An 18,337-nucleotide genomic window follows, 5' to 3' on the forward strand; every position below is an offset into this window, starting at 1 on the left:
TCTTACTCCTCCCTTCTTTTCACTCCCATCCCCCCCCCCCAAATGAGTAAATAAATAAAAATTCTGTTTTTACAGGGGGGAAAGGGTAATACTATACAATTTTGAACCTGGCTTTTTTCTCTTACAGCTCCTTCCATATCAACATATTTGGATATACTTCATATTTTAAACATATTCTATGTGAGTTTAGTTTTCCTTGTTTTGGCATACAGTACTGCAGTGGACATCCTTCTCCATGTTTGTTTTAATACCAGTAGCAGTGACTTCAATTTTTTAAAAAGACTTTATTATTGATTTTAGAGAGAGGAGAGAGAGAGAAAGGTGCTGGGGGCACGGGTGTGGTAGGAGTGGGACGCATGAACTCGTAGTTACTTCTATGTGTCTTGACCTCGCAAACCCTCTGGCGACCTCAGCATTCTAGATCCATGCTTTATCCACTGCGCCACCACAGACCACGCAGTGACTTCAAATTTTGATACAGCCTCCCAAGTTCCACTCCTACTAAGCCGGTTTAAGAATCTAGTACAGGGCCTGACCTGTGGTGGCGCAGTGGATAAAGCGTCTACCTGGAAATGCTGAGATCGCCGGTTCAAAACCCTGGGCTTGCCTGGTCAAGGCACATATGGGAGTTGATGCTTCCAGCTCCTCCCTCCTCTCTCTCTGTCTCTCTCTCCTCTCCCTCTCTGTCTCTCCTAATAATGAATAGATAAATAAAAGAATCTAGTACAGTATATCACTATCCCCTGCTAAAAACCATCAAGGGGCAATGCAAAAGAAAAGAATTTGGGTTCTACCACCTAGGACCACAAGACCTCTTTAACCGCTCTATGGCTCATTTTTCGCCAATAAATTGAGGTATAAACTTACGCCTCAGGGTAGTTGTGAGAATTGCTTTCATTAAGGCAGGGGTCGGGAAACTTTTTGGCTGAGAGCAATGAATGCCACATATTTTAAAATGTAATTCCGTGACAGCCATACAACCACCAGTGTACATTATGCGTTATCCAATAAAAATTTGGTGTTGTCCCGGAGGACAGCTGTGATTGGCTCCCGCCACCCGTAACCATGAACATGAGCGGTAGGAAATGAATGGATTGTAATACAGGAGAATGTTTTATATTTTTAACGTTATTTTTTTACTAAAGATTTGCGAGCCAGATGCAGCCATCAGAAGAGCCACATATGGCTCGCGAGCCATAGGTCTCCGAACCCTGCTAAGTCGTGGCTCCATAGAGACCTGGTTGCCTTATAGTTGTAGAGTGCGTTAGGGCACAGGCCAAAAGTTCAGGCTGAACAGGTTAGAGGAGCCCCTCCCCTAACTTGTAGATGGAGAAACTGAGGCACAAAGAGCACCAGAGGCTTTGCTCTATCACAGCGTTGGCGGCAAAGATAGCTCTGGCTTGGGTCTGAGCTGCTGCCCGCGACTTCAGGTCCCGGAACCGGGCAGGAGGGGTTGGGATGGGAGAAGAACTGCACACATCTGGATTTGGTCAGCTGAGAGGCCCGCCCGAGCTCCTCTCCTTTCTACCTATTCCTCTTCCCCAACTACAGTCCCCCCCCACTCCCGGAACCTACACAGGAACTTAAGCACACTCATCACTCGCTTCGAGTTCGACCCGAGCCCCAGGAGCGCCTGGGTGGGGGAGGAGTCATTCCTAGACAACTGGAGGGAGCTGCAGCCGGGATGGGAGGGCGTTCGCCGACCTTGGGTTTCCGGAACTCCGCGTCCTCCCTCCCTGCAGGGCCTCAGGCTGTGCGCCATCAGAACTCGCTTTTTGCGCCCATTGAATGTGAGTAGGACGTGCGTGTAGACAGCAGGTGGAGGTTGTATAACCATGTCACATGTATGTCTCATGGTGTACACATCCTTGTTTAGACGTGTGAAACGTGTAAGGCGCGGTGTGCAGATGTGGCGGTTTACGAAGTGTGGGGTTTCTCGTTCCAGCCCTTTGGGATGGTACCGACAGGGTTTCTTCAGTCAGCCTCCTGATTCGTAGTTTGCGCGTGCGCGCCTCCGCCTTAGGCTCCTCCCCCGCGACTGAAGTCCCGCCTTCGCCACACTTTACGGCCCGGCACGCCACTTTTGCCGCATACGCTGCCGCCGCTGCCGCTGCCCCTATTACCGCGGCTGCTACTGGTGAAGTGAGGTGAGGTGTGTTTTGGGGTCGGTGCCCCCGGCGACCCGGGAGGAATTGGGAAACAAGACCGCCGAGGGACGGCGGGGACGACAGGTCAGCTACGACTTTGTCTTCTCAGCTCCGGTCCGGTCTGCGCTGCCGCAGGGAGGCCGCCCCGGCCCGGCGAGCCGAATCAATGCTGGATCTGGAGGTTGTGCCCGAGCGCTCTCTGGGGAACGAGCAATGGGAATTCACGCTGGGTAAGTTTGGGTTCCTCACTCAGGACCCTATTCGCTGGTCCTGACTTCCCTCCGGGCCCTTCCCGCCTCTGGTCTCTGCCCCTGACTCCCCTGCGCCCGCGGCTCCTCGTCTCTTCCGTCCCCTTGGCTTTTGGGGCTCCAGGCACTAGATACCCGCTCCCACCGACCCGCCCTGCCGTCTATCGCTCAGCTGGGCCCTGGCGCCCTCGGCTCAGGCATTAGCAGGGCCCCTCCCGGGGCCGTGGTGTAGTAGTAATAATAAAAACAATGACTGACCCGCCCCAAACGCTGGAGGCCAAGCCCAGCTTTGGGTGCGTAATTATCTCTAGTCGGCCTTCTTGGGATGGGAGGGTCGATGCTATTATTCTTATTCCCATTTTACAGGCGAAATGGCTGAGCAGTGACTGACCGTCTTAAACGCCACAGCCGTCTGTCTCCCTTTGCTTTTCTGGACTAGAGGTTTCCTCTTTGGAAGGGGAAACCTAGGCTCCCATCCCATAATTAGATGTTGAGGATCTGGGCAAAGTTGCTGAGGAGTCTGTGTGTTAAAGGAACTTCTTGTTTCCTTCTCGTTTTTAATGTGGTCGATGTCTGGCGTAATCTTAAACCCAGACCTTAGCTGAGAAAGAAATAGGAGTTTAGGAAAAGTAACGTTTAATTTGTAGAAAATGGAATTTGGCCATTTTGGGAGGTTTCTGGGACCAGTTTTCCTCATCTTCAAAGTAACTACCTTGACGTGTACAAATATTTGCATTCAGTGACCCTAGTGTGTGTTTGCTTTGATGTACCAGCACTGGGGTAAGGGAGTGGGGAGCAGGTTATGCTGTTTGTGCAGGCCTGAACTTTTGTCACGCTCATTTGGGATTCTGGACTGAGTCAGGTGCTCCATTGGGCTATAACTTATCCTTGAATCTGGAAGACTCATTTCTATGGAGGCAAGGTAAGTGAGAAACTGGGCAGCACAGATTGTTGGTAGGACCCTGCTGGTGCCCCATTGAACTAGAAACCTCCTCTGGGTTGTAGGAGCCAATTTTATTGAGAGGTCTTAGCCAATTTCGCACATAACTTACAGCACTCCTGCAAAGTTCTTCCCGAAATTTTAGCTTTTAAGTTAAGCTTTGCCTGACCTGTGGTGGCGCAGTGGATAAAGCGTCGACCTGGAAATGCTGAGGTCGCCAGTTCGAAACCCTGGGCTTGCCTGGTCAAGGCACATATGGGAGTTGATGCTTCCAGCTCCTCCCCCCGCCCCCTCCCATCTCTCTCTCCTCTCTCTGTCTCTCTCCCTCTCTAAAAATGAATAAATAAAAAATAAAAAAAATAAAAAGTTAAGCTTCACCAGCCTTTTGTGAAGCAACAAGAGCCTGATTGGGAGGCTGGCAATATCTTTGCCTCTAGACCCATTCATCATGCCGGTGCTGTTTGGCTTCTAGTTAGGAAAGAACCTCCCACCCACAGCTTCTGCTCCCACTAGGACTTAACAGGGCAGAGTGAGAACAAGTTATTTTTTCCTCTTAATCTCCCCAGCCCTCACACATCTAAACTAGGGCTTATAGGTTGGGCTAGGTCTAAGAAGTGGATCTGTGCTATAGAATTACATTCCTAGGCTAGAGAACTAGGCAGTGCTTAATTCAAGTCACCACAACCCCATAAAGTAATCTCCATTTGCCAGATGAGGTTCAGACAGGTAGAGATGAAAAAAAGTAACGAAGAGGGATTTCTTGCTTCCCACTGCTCAACCCATCTGAGAATGGGCTTGGCTTTGTTTCCAGGTTTCTTTTTGGAATCTCTGCCAATGCAAATTTATCTAGACCTTGCCATCATCTGCCTGGCAGCATAATGGGAAACTGCATCTAACTTCTTGGCTGCTTTCCTGGCCTTTGTTTGATGCTGGAATATTAGAGAAATGCCATCAATAAAGGGACAGGAAAACCTAGGCCAAGAGGAATCTCTGAGAATGTCACTGATGGCTTGATAAGTGGTGGAGTAAAGCAAATTTGAAATGTTTTTCAGTGGGATTTGCAGAATACATTGGTGTGGAGGCATGTCTCTGAATTTGTTTTTTAAACTGGTGTTGAAAATGTCCAAAGAGGGTAGATTTAAAGGGTCACTGGAGAAGAGCCTTCTTCCTAGAGGTTACCTTGCTCCAGAGAGAGTAAAAGCTCACTTTGTTGAAGGCAGCATGTACCTCTGTAGCTTTTGCTTACAAATGTTGGAAATTGAAGAAGACATAGTCACATGCCCTGAAGAGCTTAGTCTAGTGGGAAGGAAGGATTACAGAAATCCTGGGGTTTTTTTGTGTCTTGTTTGTTTGGGGATTTTTTGAGAGAGAGAGAGAGACAGACAAAAGGAGAGAGATGAGAAACATCAGCTCATAGTTGTAGCCGATGTTGTATATTGATGGCTTCTCATACATGACCTGATGGGAAGAACTAAGGGGGCACTTGAGGCAAGGCAGTGACCTTCGGCTTCAAGCCAGTGACTTTTGGGCTCAAGCCAGAGATCATGGGATCATGTATATGATCCCATGCTCAAGCTGGTGAGCCTGCACTCAAGCTGATCAGCCTTCGCTCATGCCAGCAACCTTGGGGTTTTGAACCTGTGTCCCAGCTCGACTCTATCCACTGCACCACTATAGGTCTGGTATACATAGTGCATTTTATTTTAATGAGGTAGAAGTTATATAGAGTGATACAGAAACAGAGAAAGATTTGACCTGGGGGGGTTAAGGAAAGGCTTCCTATCAACTTAAAGAAGTCAGTACCTTTCCTGAAGCTAGTGAACACCAGGCAGGCCCTATCAAAAGACTTACTGACAGATTTCTCATCTGTACTGTCTCCATAGATATAAATCTTCCAGACAAGTTACAAAACAAAACAATAGGAAAGATAGATGGTGTGTAGGGAACCATAAGGAATTGGGTATTATAATTAGAGCGTAATATACTGCTGGAAAAAGTAAATAGGTTCCCTAGATTGCTAATACTCTTTGGTAATAGCTGCCTGGGACACTGTTAACAAGTCTCTAGGCTCACTGGAAAGAAAATATTTGTAGGAAAATGTGTTGTGGGCATGGGTTTAAGAAGAAAGTTTGGAGACTAGATTTAGAAAGATGGAGAAGGAGAGGAATCCACAAGTTTCTGGCTTGAGTGATTGGGTAGATGTTAGAGGTCAGAATATGCAGAAGAAGCCAGATTGAAGAGACATACTGTTCTTGCACTTAAAGCTATGAGTTTTTGTTTTTGGGTTGTCTGGAAGTTTGTTTTAAATGTCTCTCTATATGTGTCTTCTTTGATATATAATGGGCTCTAAAGACATACTTTTTGGTGTTCCCTGTGCATCTCTGGAAGTTTTTAGAGGCTGTTTGGGATGTGGGGTTTTTTCTTTTGTTTTGTTTTGTTTTGTTTTAACAAGGGGCATATATAGATCTATTTATAATAGGCCATGAGTTGAAAATTCAAGTGTTAAGCTTTAGAACATGTTTGTGAGTAGATAAGGATCCAGTGAAAATCCTTAGTAAAATAAGTTGATTCTGGTAGATGTGTGATTTTTAACTTTTCATGAGCCTTTACAAGTCATATGTTCCTGCAGACTCTCATTTGAGAGAGGAGGAGACAGATGCCACAAAGGAAGAAAGGAAGGAACTGTTCCTAGTATATATGTAGTCCATGGCAGAGTGAGAACTAGAACCTTGGTTCCAGAGTCATGCAGTTGGTGCTTTCTCACTCGTTTTCAGTTCATGCTGACTTGGCTTTCTCAAAGCTCTTTGCCTGCTTGGGATCAGCATGGAAGTCCCCATTTTCAGAAATCTTTTGTATATTAACTCCCTCCCATTATACAGTTTGGCTGTTTCCTTAGTGCTTGCTGTTAACTTTATTCTAGCTCTTACTACTTATTGAACTTTGATTTGCTCTTGTATCTGTGGACCTTCATGACTCCCCACCCCAGGTTTTCCTGCGTGGACTGATACCTAGCACAGTGGTAAATGTCAGCAAATGGACAGCTCAAGTAACCCACACAGGTGTCCTTGCTTTGTTTCAGGAATGCCTCTGGCTCAGGCAGTAGCCATTCTTCAGAAGCACTGTCGCATCATCAAAAATGTCCAGGTTCTCTACAGTGATCAGGTGAGTGATAGCTGATTTGTTTACTGAAATAGCATCCCTAATTAGTAAGTCACCTCCAGAGGTTGATGATCTGGGAGAGGCTGACTTGCAGGGGTTGTTGGGTCAGTGTGTTTGAATGGGAGAATTCAGCACTAGTTAGTTTCCTTTATTTATTTATTTATTCTGAAACTTTTGGTCTTAATCTGGTACTGTCAGGTTTTGAAGAGTGGTAATACAGAACTTGGCCCCTGGACAGGGACTTTTCAATGGAAGTTCACCTCAGGGACTATCTGGTCTTCTACAGTGCTTGCTTTCCATTTTTGAGTTTAGAATACTCTTTTTCTATTTTGTTGGTTGCTTTGGTTTGTGTTCCAGGATTGTGGTAGAGCAGATTTCTAGCTAGCAGAGCATCCCAGATGTGAAGCAGATGTATTTCACATCTTTAATGAGAATGATCTGATACATGGAAATTGCAAAATACTGGCTCCCAATTAATGGATATATTTTATACTTTTTTGTCCAATTTGTGGTAATCTCTACTAAGTGATGCTCAATTGTGCCAGGAATTAACCCCCTATGATGTAATGTTGCATGTAACCTGCAAAGACCTTGTTTCAATTTCCAGAAAGAGTATATTTTAGGTTAGAATCAGAGAAGAACTTGCTGAACATCAAAATTTCAAAAATAATATTTGTTTTTTAAGTATGTAAAGTTAGAAACTGCTTTTCATAGCCATTTATTTATTTATTTGTATTTTTTCTGAAGTAAGAAGCAGGGAGGCAGAGAGACAGACTCCCACCTGGCATGCCCACCTGGGGTGTTGCTCCGTTGCAACTGGAGCCATTCTAGTGCCTGAGGTGGAAGCCAGGGAGCCGTGCTCAGCACCTGGACCAACTTTGCTCTGATAGAGCCTTGGCTGCAGGAGGGGAAGAGAGAGATAGAGAGGAAAAAGAAGGGGAAGGGTGGAGAAGCAGATGGGCGCTTCTGTGTGCCCTGACTGGGAATCGAACCCAGGACATTTATTTCATAGGCCTTTAGAAATAGGATTCTTTTGTCTAAAAATGCAGTCTCCTTTCCACTGAATTTTCTGAAACCTGTGGACCTTCTATGACGCAGACCATGTGCTATGTGTGGAGCAACCTTTGTGGTGCTGTATATGTCACAAGCCTCAAGGAATTATTTTAAGCTTATATAGCTATATAGGCTGTCCTCAAGTGGCTTTTCTGAGAACATTGAAATACCTGTTTGATTTTAGTTGTATTTATAGTTTCAGATCCTGAAGCAGATGACAGATATTATTTTTTTAATTTAATTTATTGATTTTACAGAGAGAGGGTATAGAGAGTGAGAAGTATCAATTAATAGTTGCTAAACTTTATTTGTTCATTGGTTTCTTATTGTATGTGCCTTAACCTGGCAAGCCCAGGGCTTTGAACTGGCGACCTCAGCATTCCAGGTCGACGCCTATCCACTGTGCCACCACAGGCCAGGTGTGATTTTTTTTTTCTTTTTTGTGTGACAGAGGGTGGGGGGTACAGACAGACAGGAAGGGAGAGATGAGAAGCATCAATTCTTCATTGAAGCTCCTTAGTTCACTGATTACTTTTTCATATGTGTCTTGATGGGGAGGGGGGCTACAGCAGAGTGAGTGACCTCTTGCTCAAGGCAGTGACCATGGGGTCATGTCTATAATCCCACACTCAAACCAGCAACCCCGCATTCAAGCTGGTGAACCTGCACTCAAGCCAGATGAACCCCTGCTCAAGCTGGCAACCTCAGAGTTTTGAACCTGGGTCTTCTGCGTTCAAGTCTGATGCTTTATCCACTGCACCAGTGCCTGATCAGGCAAGATTATTTTTGATACGAGGATTAGAAGTGGGTGAGATTTCTGTGAGGCTTCTCGATTTCACTTAGTGTCAGAGTTGAGCCTATTACCTATACCTAGAAATTGCATTCAGACTGTACCCCTCTGCATCTTCAAGCAAGTGCTTGGGTATTCTTGTGGTGCCTGCCACAGAACAAGGGACTTGGAGGAGTAGGCAGAGGCTCCTTGAGCCACAGAAGGGAAGTGACCTGTCATTTATAAAGTGAAAGATAATAGCTTTCCTCTTTGTTGACACTTAGATCATTCCTAATCTAATCAGACTTCCAATGTTAGACCTTGAAGGAATTGTGCATGACAAGTAGGTGTCATCAAAACAGGAAGTAGCTCAAGAAAATGGGCTTGCTTTGTGTGTGTGTGTGTGTGTGTGTGTGTGTGTCAGAGAGAGACAGACAGGAAGGGAAACAGATGAGAAGCATCAATTCTTTTTTTGTGTGTGTGACAGTCAGAGAGAGGGACAGATAGGGACAGACAGGAAGGAAGGGAGAGAGATGAGAAGCATCAATTCTTCATTGCAGCACCTTAGTTGTTCATTGATTGCTTTCTCATATGTGCCTTGACGGGGTGGGGGGGGGGTGGGGGGGGAGATTCTCCAGCAGACTGAGTGATACCTTCCTTGTTCAAGCCAGTGACCTTGGGCTCAAGTTGGTGAGCTTTGCTCAAACCAGATGAGCCAGCGCTCAAGCTGGCAACCTTGGGGTTTTGAACCTGGGTCCTGTGCATCCCTGTCCAACACTCTATGTGCCACTGCCTGGTCAGGTGAAAATGGGCTTACTTGCGCTTATAGATAACTTGCAAATTTAGTTAAATCAGATATATGTACCTCAAGAATAGGAACATTTGAAAATAGGCTTTAAATATTCTTAACCAATTTTTAAGAATGTATTTTATTTTATTTTTTTGTATTTTTCTGAAGTTGGAAACGGGGAGGCAGTCAGACAGACTCCCGCATGTGCCTGACTGGGATCCATTTGGCATGCCCACCAGGGGGCGATGCTCTGCCCATCTGGGGCGTTGCTCTTTTGCTACCAGGGCCATTCTAGCGCCTGAGGCAGAGGCCATGGAGCCATCCTCAGCGCCCAGGCCAACTTTGCTCCAATGGAGCCTTGGCTGCGGGAGGGGAAGAGAGAGACAGAGAGGAAGGAGAGGGGGAGGGGTGGAGAAGCAGATGGGCGTCTCTCCTGTGTGCCCTGGCCGGGAATCAAACCCGGGACTCCTGCACGCCAGGCCGACGCTCTACCACTGAGCTAACCAGCCAGGGCCTGTATTTTATTTCTTACATCACTCTCTTTGTTTTTTGTGGGTAGTTTTTAGACACAAATAGTAGTTTTAGCATTAAACTAATTTTCCCCAGTATTTTCTAAACAACTGGAATCAGTTAGAAAACATGCGTTTAATAGTCTGGTTCTTCTGGGCCCTGGCCGGTTGGCTCAGTGGTAGAGCATCAGTCTGGTGTGCAGGATTCCTGGGTTTGATTCCCGGCCAGGGCACACAGGAGAAGCGCCCATCTGCTTCTCCACCCCTCCCCCTCTCCTTCCTCTCTGTCTCTCTCTTCCCCTCCCACAGCCGAGGCTCCACTGGAGCAAAGTTTGCCCGGGCGCTGAGGGTGGCTCTGTGGCCTCTGCCTCAGGCGCTAGAATGGCTCTGATTGCGGCAGAGCGACGCCCCAGATGGGCAGAGCATCGCTCTCTGGTGGGCATGCCTGGTGGATCCTGGTCGGGCGCATGCGGGAGTCTTGTCTGACTGCCTCCCCGTTTCCAGCTTTGGAAAAATACAAAAAAAAAAAAAAAAAATAGTCTGGTTCTTCTGTGAAATGGATAGTTTCCTTATAATAGAATAATCTTTTAATGAGGATAAAGAGGAGATAGTCTCCCTGAGCTCTGATATGGTGTTTTTTACATGTGGTCCTTTCCTCTTCTGCCCTCTTTCCTTTCCCATTTATCTCCTTCTCATCAAGTGCAGATGTAACAATTTACAACAGACATCTTTACTGAACTTTTTCATACGGAGGACTGCGTAGTGCTTGGTTACTGGAAGGGCCTGCTTAAACATCACATAGTGTGTGTGTATTTTGGTACTCGAGATACAAAGTATTAATAAAACATTGATTGTGAGGATGACTTATTTGCTTCCTTTTAAAAATTGCTTAGTTGTACCTCAAAAAAATTTACTTAGTTATGTTCTGCGTTTAAACAATGGTAGGAAGAAAAGGATCAGATCTTGGGAGAATGTAAGAAAATCCAGATCCTCCCAGCATTCTTTCTCCAAGCAAGAATCTTGAAAGATTCAGAAATGAAACTGTTATGTTCTGGGTTGAAAATAAAGTCAGGGTTCATTAGTCTATTACCTTGCTTGAGACCTAATGGTATAGACATTCATATGACGTTCTGTCTTCCAGTGTTTGCAGGTATAATGGTGCCACTATAGCCTGTTACCTGGTGAAATCGTGGTGGAGGGGAGCAGACAGTCTAAGCTAATCCCAGAAGGCTCTTGGGAGAGAATTTTTCTAGTGAGGCTCACACAGGAGTGGGGCAGTCTTTATCTCTGACAGCCACACCTCCGTCATTCACTGCTTATGTTGAGAAGCTCTGTAGAGACTTTTCTAAATCCTTTTGAGAGCTGAGTGCTAATTTCAAGAAAGGGCTGAGTTGTGGATGGTGTTGTCTGTCTTCTGGACAGCCTGGTTAGGGCTATGGTGAGTCTTCAGATGTTAGGTCCTTGAATTGATTGCATTGGACCAGAAGCAGACAGGTGGGGCAAACATGAGGAAAAAGTTTAGTATGCTATTGCTTTCTGACCTACTACCTGTCCTCACAACAACCCTGGAAGGAATGGATGATGGTCCAATGAAGAAACTAGAGCTCAGAGAAGTTTTGAGAGTCGCTTAAGGTCACCAGCTCACCTGAACTTAAGGCCAGCTTTGTGCATTACTCTATGCTGCTACTCCCCTCCCCCAGCACTCAGAAGGGACAAATGTAGAAATATGACTCCCTAGATCTTAGACTTGGGACTTGCAGAAAGAAGCACAGGAGATATGTGAGGGGAGGGACGGAAAGAGTGAGTGTCATCTCATACATAATCAGATCACGAAGTGCTTCTTTGTCCTGGAATATAGCCTAAAATGGTCAAAGAATAAAATGTTTCCCTGTGGATGGTACGGCCTGGGAGTGAATGGACATAGGTTCAGCTGACAGGCATTGAGCATTTGCATCTGCTGAGTTTGGATCTTCGTGAGGCCTTGTCACAAGACCTGCATTCCTCACCAACTGCTTTGTAGGTTTAACAGCAGTAAACATGCTACAGATGTGGACCCTAGACCCTCAAAAGAAAGTGGCCTATATACTACCATAAGTCTGGCCTTTTCCTCAGGTATTTACTTAAAGCCTGGTAAAGAGAGGCTCTTTTCAGCCAGTATTATAAAGGAGCAGCTGTAGGCTGGAAATAGAGCACACGGTGCATTCATGCAATAGTTTGTTTCTGGCTTCCAAACCTTGTAAATTAGGGGAGGGAGTGGCAGTCTGCACTTAGGTTTTTCCTGTGTATGCATTTGTATTGTAAGATTTTCAATAGGTGCTGGTAAGTAAATTAATTGTTCAGAGTATGTTTCTTTATTTTGTAGTCTCCTCTAAGCCATGACCTCATCCTTAACCTGACTCAGGACGGGATCAAACTACTGTTCGATGCTTTCAATCAGAGACTTAAGGTAACTAAAGTTTCATTTCAGGCTGATTAATATGTGCTGTTGTGAGATGTTTCTGAAATTCCTAAGTGAGAGTAGACTTCTGTGGTTTAGAGACCACCAGGATGTAGGGGACTGAATTATGCCTATTCCCCTAAAAAGAGAAAAACTGGGTCAGATGGTTGGAAAGATTCTGAGAAGGACTCTGGTCCCAGGCTCTAGAGGTGAAGGGGATTTGGGGAACATACTGTGGGGAAGAGAGGTGGCCTTTATATTAAATAGGAAAACGGGAGGTGTGAAGCATATGGCATAGATTATCCCAGGTCTTTATAATGGTACTAAAAGTGGGGCCAAACTGCAGAATAGGACCAAATGATTTTAGTATCTTGTGTTACTTCATTCTTCGGTCTAACACTATGATTTAGAAGATGAAAAATGGAGCTGTTCTTCCTAAAATGCTAGGGTTTGGGGCTTAACACCATCAGTAATGAGTTGATTCTTTAACTTTTTTGATGAAGTGTAAACAGACAACTTGCTGGTGTGTAGGGTTGTCTTAATTGGCATTCAAATGCAATTTACTAACACCTGTTTTTTAGTCAGGGTGTTTTTAATACACTGTTTACAAATGCCTGGGCTTCATAGGTTAGTCATGTGACATCAGACTCATGCTTCAGAGTCACAAGGTTGAGTGGCTTGCCAGTGCTGTCATCCTGGTTAGGTTATGGAGTTGCCTTTCCAAGAGACTTGAGTACTTCCTTGTTCTCTGCATCCCATCACAGGTGAGGACTGAGGACACAAGATAGAACATGGGAGAAGAATCTGTACAGGAAATGAGAATTCCTCATTTATGATGGGTTTTTCAAAAGCAAGGTTTGAAGTGAACTTTCTTAGCCCCACATCTCCCTTGCCTCTACTTGTGGACTTGGTCATCCTGTCCTCACTGACCTGAAGTTTCACACTGGGAAAAGGGAGAGGACGACTTTCAATGTGGCTTCATCACAGTGGGGAGAAGTTAATCTGGAAAACCCTTTACAAAGAGTCATTTGCCTTTGACTTGATAAATCCGTTTTTAGGAAACACAACTTTAAAAGGTTATGGGGAGAGCCTGACCTGTGGTGGCGCAGTGGATTAAGGCGTCGACCTGGAAATGCTGAGGTCGCCGGTTCGAAACCCTGGGCTTGCCTGGTCAAGGCACATATGGGAGTTGATGCCTCCAGCTCCTCCCCCCTGTCTCTCTCTCTCTCTCTCTCTCCTCTCTAAAATGAATAAATAAAATAAAATTTAAAAAAAATAAAATAAAATGTAAAAAAAAAAAAAAAAAAAAGATTATGGGGAGAGTAATGTTGCCAGATGTTTATAGCAGGGCTTTTCATAATAATGAAAATCTAGAAGTAACCTAAGTGGACAAGAAAGGGGGATAGCTAGGCAGCCCATCATAGAATCACAACATGTGAATGGCTGAGTGCTTCCCATCCATTACCTGATGTAATCTTAACAAGCCTGTGAGTGGTACTGTTTCCGGGTGAGACAGCTGAGGGAGAGAGGATAAGTGGTTTGCCTGACCAAGCTTTCTAACCCTGTATTACCAGTGTGTGGTGACTAGCCACTGAAAATCAGAATGTTTTAAGTTCTTTTGTTGGGTATGGGAAATAAATATGATAAAAGCTGAAGAAAATAGTATGAGTACATTATGCAGAAATATGAGGAATGGCAAGAACATTAGAATGGAAAAGGTGGTAGTCTTCTGTCTCTCTGTGGTTCTTATGAAGAAGGAGGAGTTAGGGGCCTGACCTGTGGAGGCGCAGTGGATAAAGCATCGACCTAGAACGCTGAGGTCGCCAGTTCAAAACTCTGCACATGTCCGGTCAAGGCACATATGGGAGTTGATGATTCCTGCTCCTCCCCCCTTCCTCTTTCTCTTTCTCTCTCTCTCTCTCTCTCTCTCTCTCTATTTCCTCTCTAAAATGAATAAAAAAATAATTTTAAAAAAGGAGGAGGAGGTAGGGCCCTGCCTGGGCCTCTGGAAACTGAGGCAGTGATCTATCAAGTGCCCTTGCTTGACACCAGGTCTTATCTGACCCATCTGCCTACCCCTCCATCCAGAGGCCTCAGAGTCCACCTTTCCCCCATGCTGTCTCCTGCAGTTTCCCCATTCTTGCTGCCTATGAGTGAGCTCTGTGGAATGAGGCTTCACAGGTCACAACCTTTACAGCCACTTACCTTTTCCTGTCTTAGCTGCTGCCATGTGTCCTCATCCTGGGAGAAATCAAGGCCTTTTCCACCATAGAGGATAGAAAATCATGGAATTTAGATTTTTCCAGTTGCTTGTCCCTGTGGTCCAGCAAAATCCATGGACTAAAATTCGCTCATAGATTCTCCTTGTAACACAGACTCCCAGATGGTCAGGACTCTGGGTCTTTTGCCACACGTCCACCCTGTCATTAACTCTGTTCCACTGGGCAGGTAGGATTGAAGATATATAAGTATTGGTCTGAGCTGCAGCAGGTGGGTGACAGTGACATAGGAAGAACATCCGGAAGGTCATCCCTACAGGGTGAGTGGTGGGAAGTTCTTACAGGGCCATTGGCCAGCTGTAGTGGTAGTAATCAGAGAGACAGAGCGCCTCCCTCTCCTATATAAGTAGGGCTTTGGCCAAAGGTTGAGGCCCTCTTTCAGCATGGGCCCTGGCCTCAGTGAAATGGCATACCAATCAGGCATGATAGACTACCATGCCCAGGCTTTCTGAAGGGGACATTAAGCGTCTTACGATGAATCACAGCTATTTCTCTGCCCTTCCTTACATGACCTCTCTTGGCGTCTCTCTTCATGCTTTCAAGTTTCGTGTTGCCCTTTGCTAACTTCATACTAGGCTGACTCGCTTGATATGTTGAGTACTTCCCCTCTGCAAACTAGTAAGCCAGACCTCAAGGCCTTAACTTAGTGGGACCCGTGCACCGCATACACAAAGTAGTGTAGGAAAGGGTTGATTCAAGTGCTGTGGTGGCCCAACAGAGGAAGCGATTCTTAGCAGCAGGTAGGATCATAATAGCTACATTATAGTTGAGGTGTCTGTCCAACTTGTAAATTCAGTGTTATAATTTCTAAGCAAACTTAGAGACAAGGTCTTGCCAAGAGTGAATTGCCTATTATGTCTCAGTTTCTGTTGCAAAGCCAGATGCTCCTATACCTAGTGCCCCACAGCCCCTTCCACGGTCAGGCCCAAATTGTCAGGACAAACAGACACTGCGCCAGCTCTGCTTGTGCCTGTAAAGGGCCCCAAGACCTTCCAGCTAGAGGATGGTAGATGGTGTTCCAGGCCCCAGCCAGGTCTCCTGCTGGTCACTAAGTCCTTGACACCATTGACATAGAGGACTTGATAGTGCTTATTACATGGCTCCATTAGTGGCTGAGTGTTCAATAACTTTTCATTTTTCTCTGCCCTGGGCCCTGGGAATTTTGTTGTGGCCGGACCTATTGAAACTTCACTAGGGTCCTGAGGTTTTCCAGGTTTAGCCAGATGCCCTTCATTAAAAATATATTGGAATATTGTCACAGTTGTCCTAAGTAAATGTATTATGACTTGTTTTCTAGCAGGGTAGACCTCCCATCTTTTTTGTTTTGTAAACTATAGTACAGGGGTCCCCAAACTACGGCCCGTGGGCCACATGCGGCCCCCTGAGGCCATTTATCTGGCCCCCGCTGCACTTCTGGAAGGGGCACCTCTTTTATTGGTGGTCAATGAAAGGAGCACATTGACCATCTCATTAGCCAAAAGCAGGCCCATAGTTCCCATTGAAATACTGGTCAGTTTCTTGATTTAAATTTACTTGTTTTTTATTTTACATATTGTATTTGTTCCCTTTTTTTTTTTTTTTTTGTATTTTTCTGAAGCTGGAAACGGGGAGAGGCAGTCAGACAGACTCCCACATGCGCCCGACCGGGATCCACCCGGCATGCCCACCAGGGGGCTATGCTCTGCCCCTCCGGGGCGTCGCTCTGCCGCATCCAGAGCCACTCTAGCGCCTGGGGCAGAGGCCAAGGAGCCATCCCCAGCACCTGGGCCATCTTTGCTCCAATGGAGCCTTGGCTGCGGGAGGGGAAGAGAGAGACAGAGAGGAAGGACGGGGGGGGGGGGGGGGGGGGGTGGAGAAGCAAATGGGCGCTTCTCCTATGTGCCCTGGCCAAGAATCGAACCCGGGTCCCCCGCCAGGCCAATGCTATACAGCTGAGCCAACCAGCCAGGGCCCTTTTTTTATTTATTTATTTATTTATTTATTTAATTTATTCATTTTAGGGGGGGGGAGAGAGAGAGAGAGAGAGAGAGAGAAGGGGGAGGAGCAGGAAGCATCAACTCCCATATGTGCCTTGACCAGGCAAGCCAGGGATTCGAACTGGCAACCTCAGTGTTTCCAGGTTGATGCTTTATCCACTGCGCCACCACAGGTCAGGCTTGTTCCTGTTTTGTTTTTTTACTTTAAAATAAGATATGTGCAGTGTGCATAGGGATTTGTTCATAGTTTTTTTTATAGTCCGGCCCTCCAACAGTCTGAGGGACAGTGAACTGGCCCCCTGTGTAAAAAGTTTGGGGACCCCTGCTATAGTATTTTGAAGCTGTTTGTTTGTTTAAGTGAGAGGAGGAGAGATAGGCAGACTCCCACATGCATCCCCATTGGGACCCACCCAGCAACCCTTGTCTGGGGCCAGTGCTTGATCAACCGAGTTATATCCTCAGCCCCCAGGACTGAAACTCGAACCAGTCAAGCCACTGGCTGCAAGAGGAGATAGAGAAGGGGGAGGTAAAGGGGTAGAGAAGCAGATGGTCACTTCTTTTTTTATTTTTATTTTTGGTATTTTTCTGAAGCTGGAAACGGGGAGAGACAGTCAGACAGACTCCCGCATGCGCCCAACCGGGATCCACCCGACATGCCCACCAGGGGCGAGGCTCTGCCCACCAGGGGGCGATGCTCTGCCCCTCCGGGGGCGTCGCTCTGCCGCGACCAGAGGCACTCTAGCGCCTGGGGCAGAGGCCAAGGAGCCATCCCCAGTGCCCGGGCCATCTTTGCTCCAATGGAGCCTTGGCTGCGGGAGGGGAAGAGAGAGACAGAGAGGAAGGAGGGGGGGGGTGGAGAAGCAAATGGGCGCTTCTCCTATGTGCCCTGGCCGGGAATCAAACCCGGGTCCCCCGCACGCCAGGCCGACGCTCTACCGCTGAGCCAACCAGCCAGGGCCAGATGGTCACTTCTTATGCATGCCCTAACCGGGGATCAAACCCGGGACGTCTGGGCCTAGGCATCTGAGCCAACCGGCCAGGGCTTGAAGCTGTTTTTGTAATTGACTTGATTTGGGTTATTATAATGTAGCAAAGTATGAAGTAGAAGGAATGGGACTCTGTGTTCAAGGTTACAACCTTAACAAACTGCATGAATTTGTTTGTGGAAGGTTTCACTGATTGTGTGTGCAGTCTTCTCTATGACCCAACAGCAGATTAGGTACAAGAATCTTGACCCAGAGCATCCACGGGTATCTGTTGTACAATCTACCGGAAGAAGAGGAAGGAGAGGTTATGCTGTGTGCGATAGGGTTTTTCCCCTCCGAATTTAAAAATGAGAACTAAAGGTAATGTAGTGTGTCAGGAGAATTTCAGCTAGTGATAGCATTTTTCTTCACTGTTCTATAAATGCCTTCTTAATTAATCTTCAACTACAAAGCATTAACAACTCTCAAACTTTTTTTTTTAGGTGATTGAAGTATATGACTTGACTAAAGTAAAGTTAAAATATTGGTGAGTTTCTTTCTTGCTGGTTTTTGTCACAGGCTTGGTACAAGTGGCCTTTATCTACTACACTCATTATATTAGTAAAGGAATACTGTCTGCAGCAGTTCTGGGATTATAGCTGGTGCCATGATTTCCTCAGGCAGGCTTCAAGGCTACTCAGTTTCCAGGAGGAAAAAAAGAGACCTGATTAAGAACATGCCATATATAAAGCACTTCACATATGTGTCAACTTCTTTAATCTTCACAACAAAGCAGGACCTCAGCTTAGAGGTGATGTGACTATCTTGGGTCATTCCTGTCCTCCCCTGCACTACCTCTTCTGGGACCTCTTTATGATTTTTTTTTTTAATTAAGTGGGAGGCTGGGAGGCAGAAAGACAGACTCCGGCATGCACCCAGCGGGGAATGGATCCCACCAGAAGGCGATGCTCTGCCAGATGGAGCCAACTTGCTCGAACCACTGGAGCCATGGCTGTAGGAGGAGAAGAGAGAGAGAGAAGAGGGGGTGGGGAAGTAGATGGCCGC

At 46.2% G+C, this 18,337-nt stretch overlaps 1 protein-coding gene across 2 annotated transcripts in view; it reads left to right on the plus strand.

Moving 5' to 3' along the window:
* The first annotated feature begins 2,069 nt into the window (after nucleotides 1–2,069).
* PHAF1 (phagosome assembly factor 1) overlaps nucleotides 2,070–18,337 on the plus strand; it is a 28,648-nt gene continuing 12,380 nt past the window's right edge. Inside the window, exons 1-5 of one of the 2 annotated variants that reach the window (XM_066242397.1) lie at nucleotides 2,070–2,147; nucleotides 2,257–2,377; nucleotides 6,415–6,497; nucleotides 11,978–12,061; nucleotides 17,776–17,819. In XM_066242397.1, coding sequence (XP_066098494.1) covers nucleotides 2,314–2,377; nucleotides 6,415–6,497; nucleotides 11,978–12,061; nucleotides 17,776–17,819 — 275 coding nt within the window. In that variant the 5' untranslated portion in view covers nucleotides 2,070–2,147; nucleotides 2,257–2,313. Of the gene's footprint in view, nucleotides 2,153–2,256; nucleotides 2,378–6,414; nucleotides 6,498–11,977; nucleotides 12,062–17,775; nucleotides 17,820–18,337 lie in introns of both variants that reach the window. The other variant, XM_066242399.1, reaches the window with a different exon arrangement.

Source organism: Saccopteryx bilineata, chromosome 9 (assembly GCF_036850765.1).
Source record: "Saccopteryx bilineata isolate mSacBil1 chromosome 9, mSacBil1_pri_phased_curated, whole genome shotgun sequence".
NCBI classification, from domain to species: Eukaryota; Metazoa; Chordata; class Mammalia; order Chiroptera; family Emballonuridae; genus Saccopteryx; species Saccopteryx bilineata.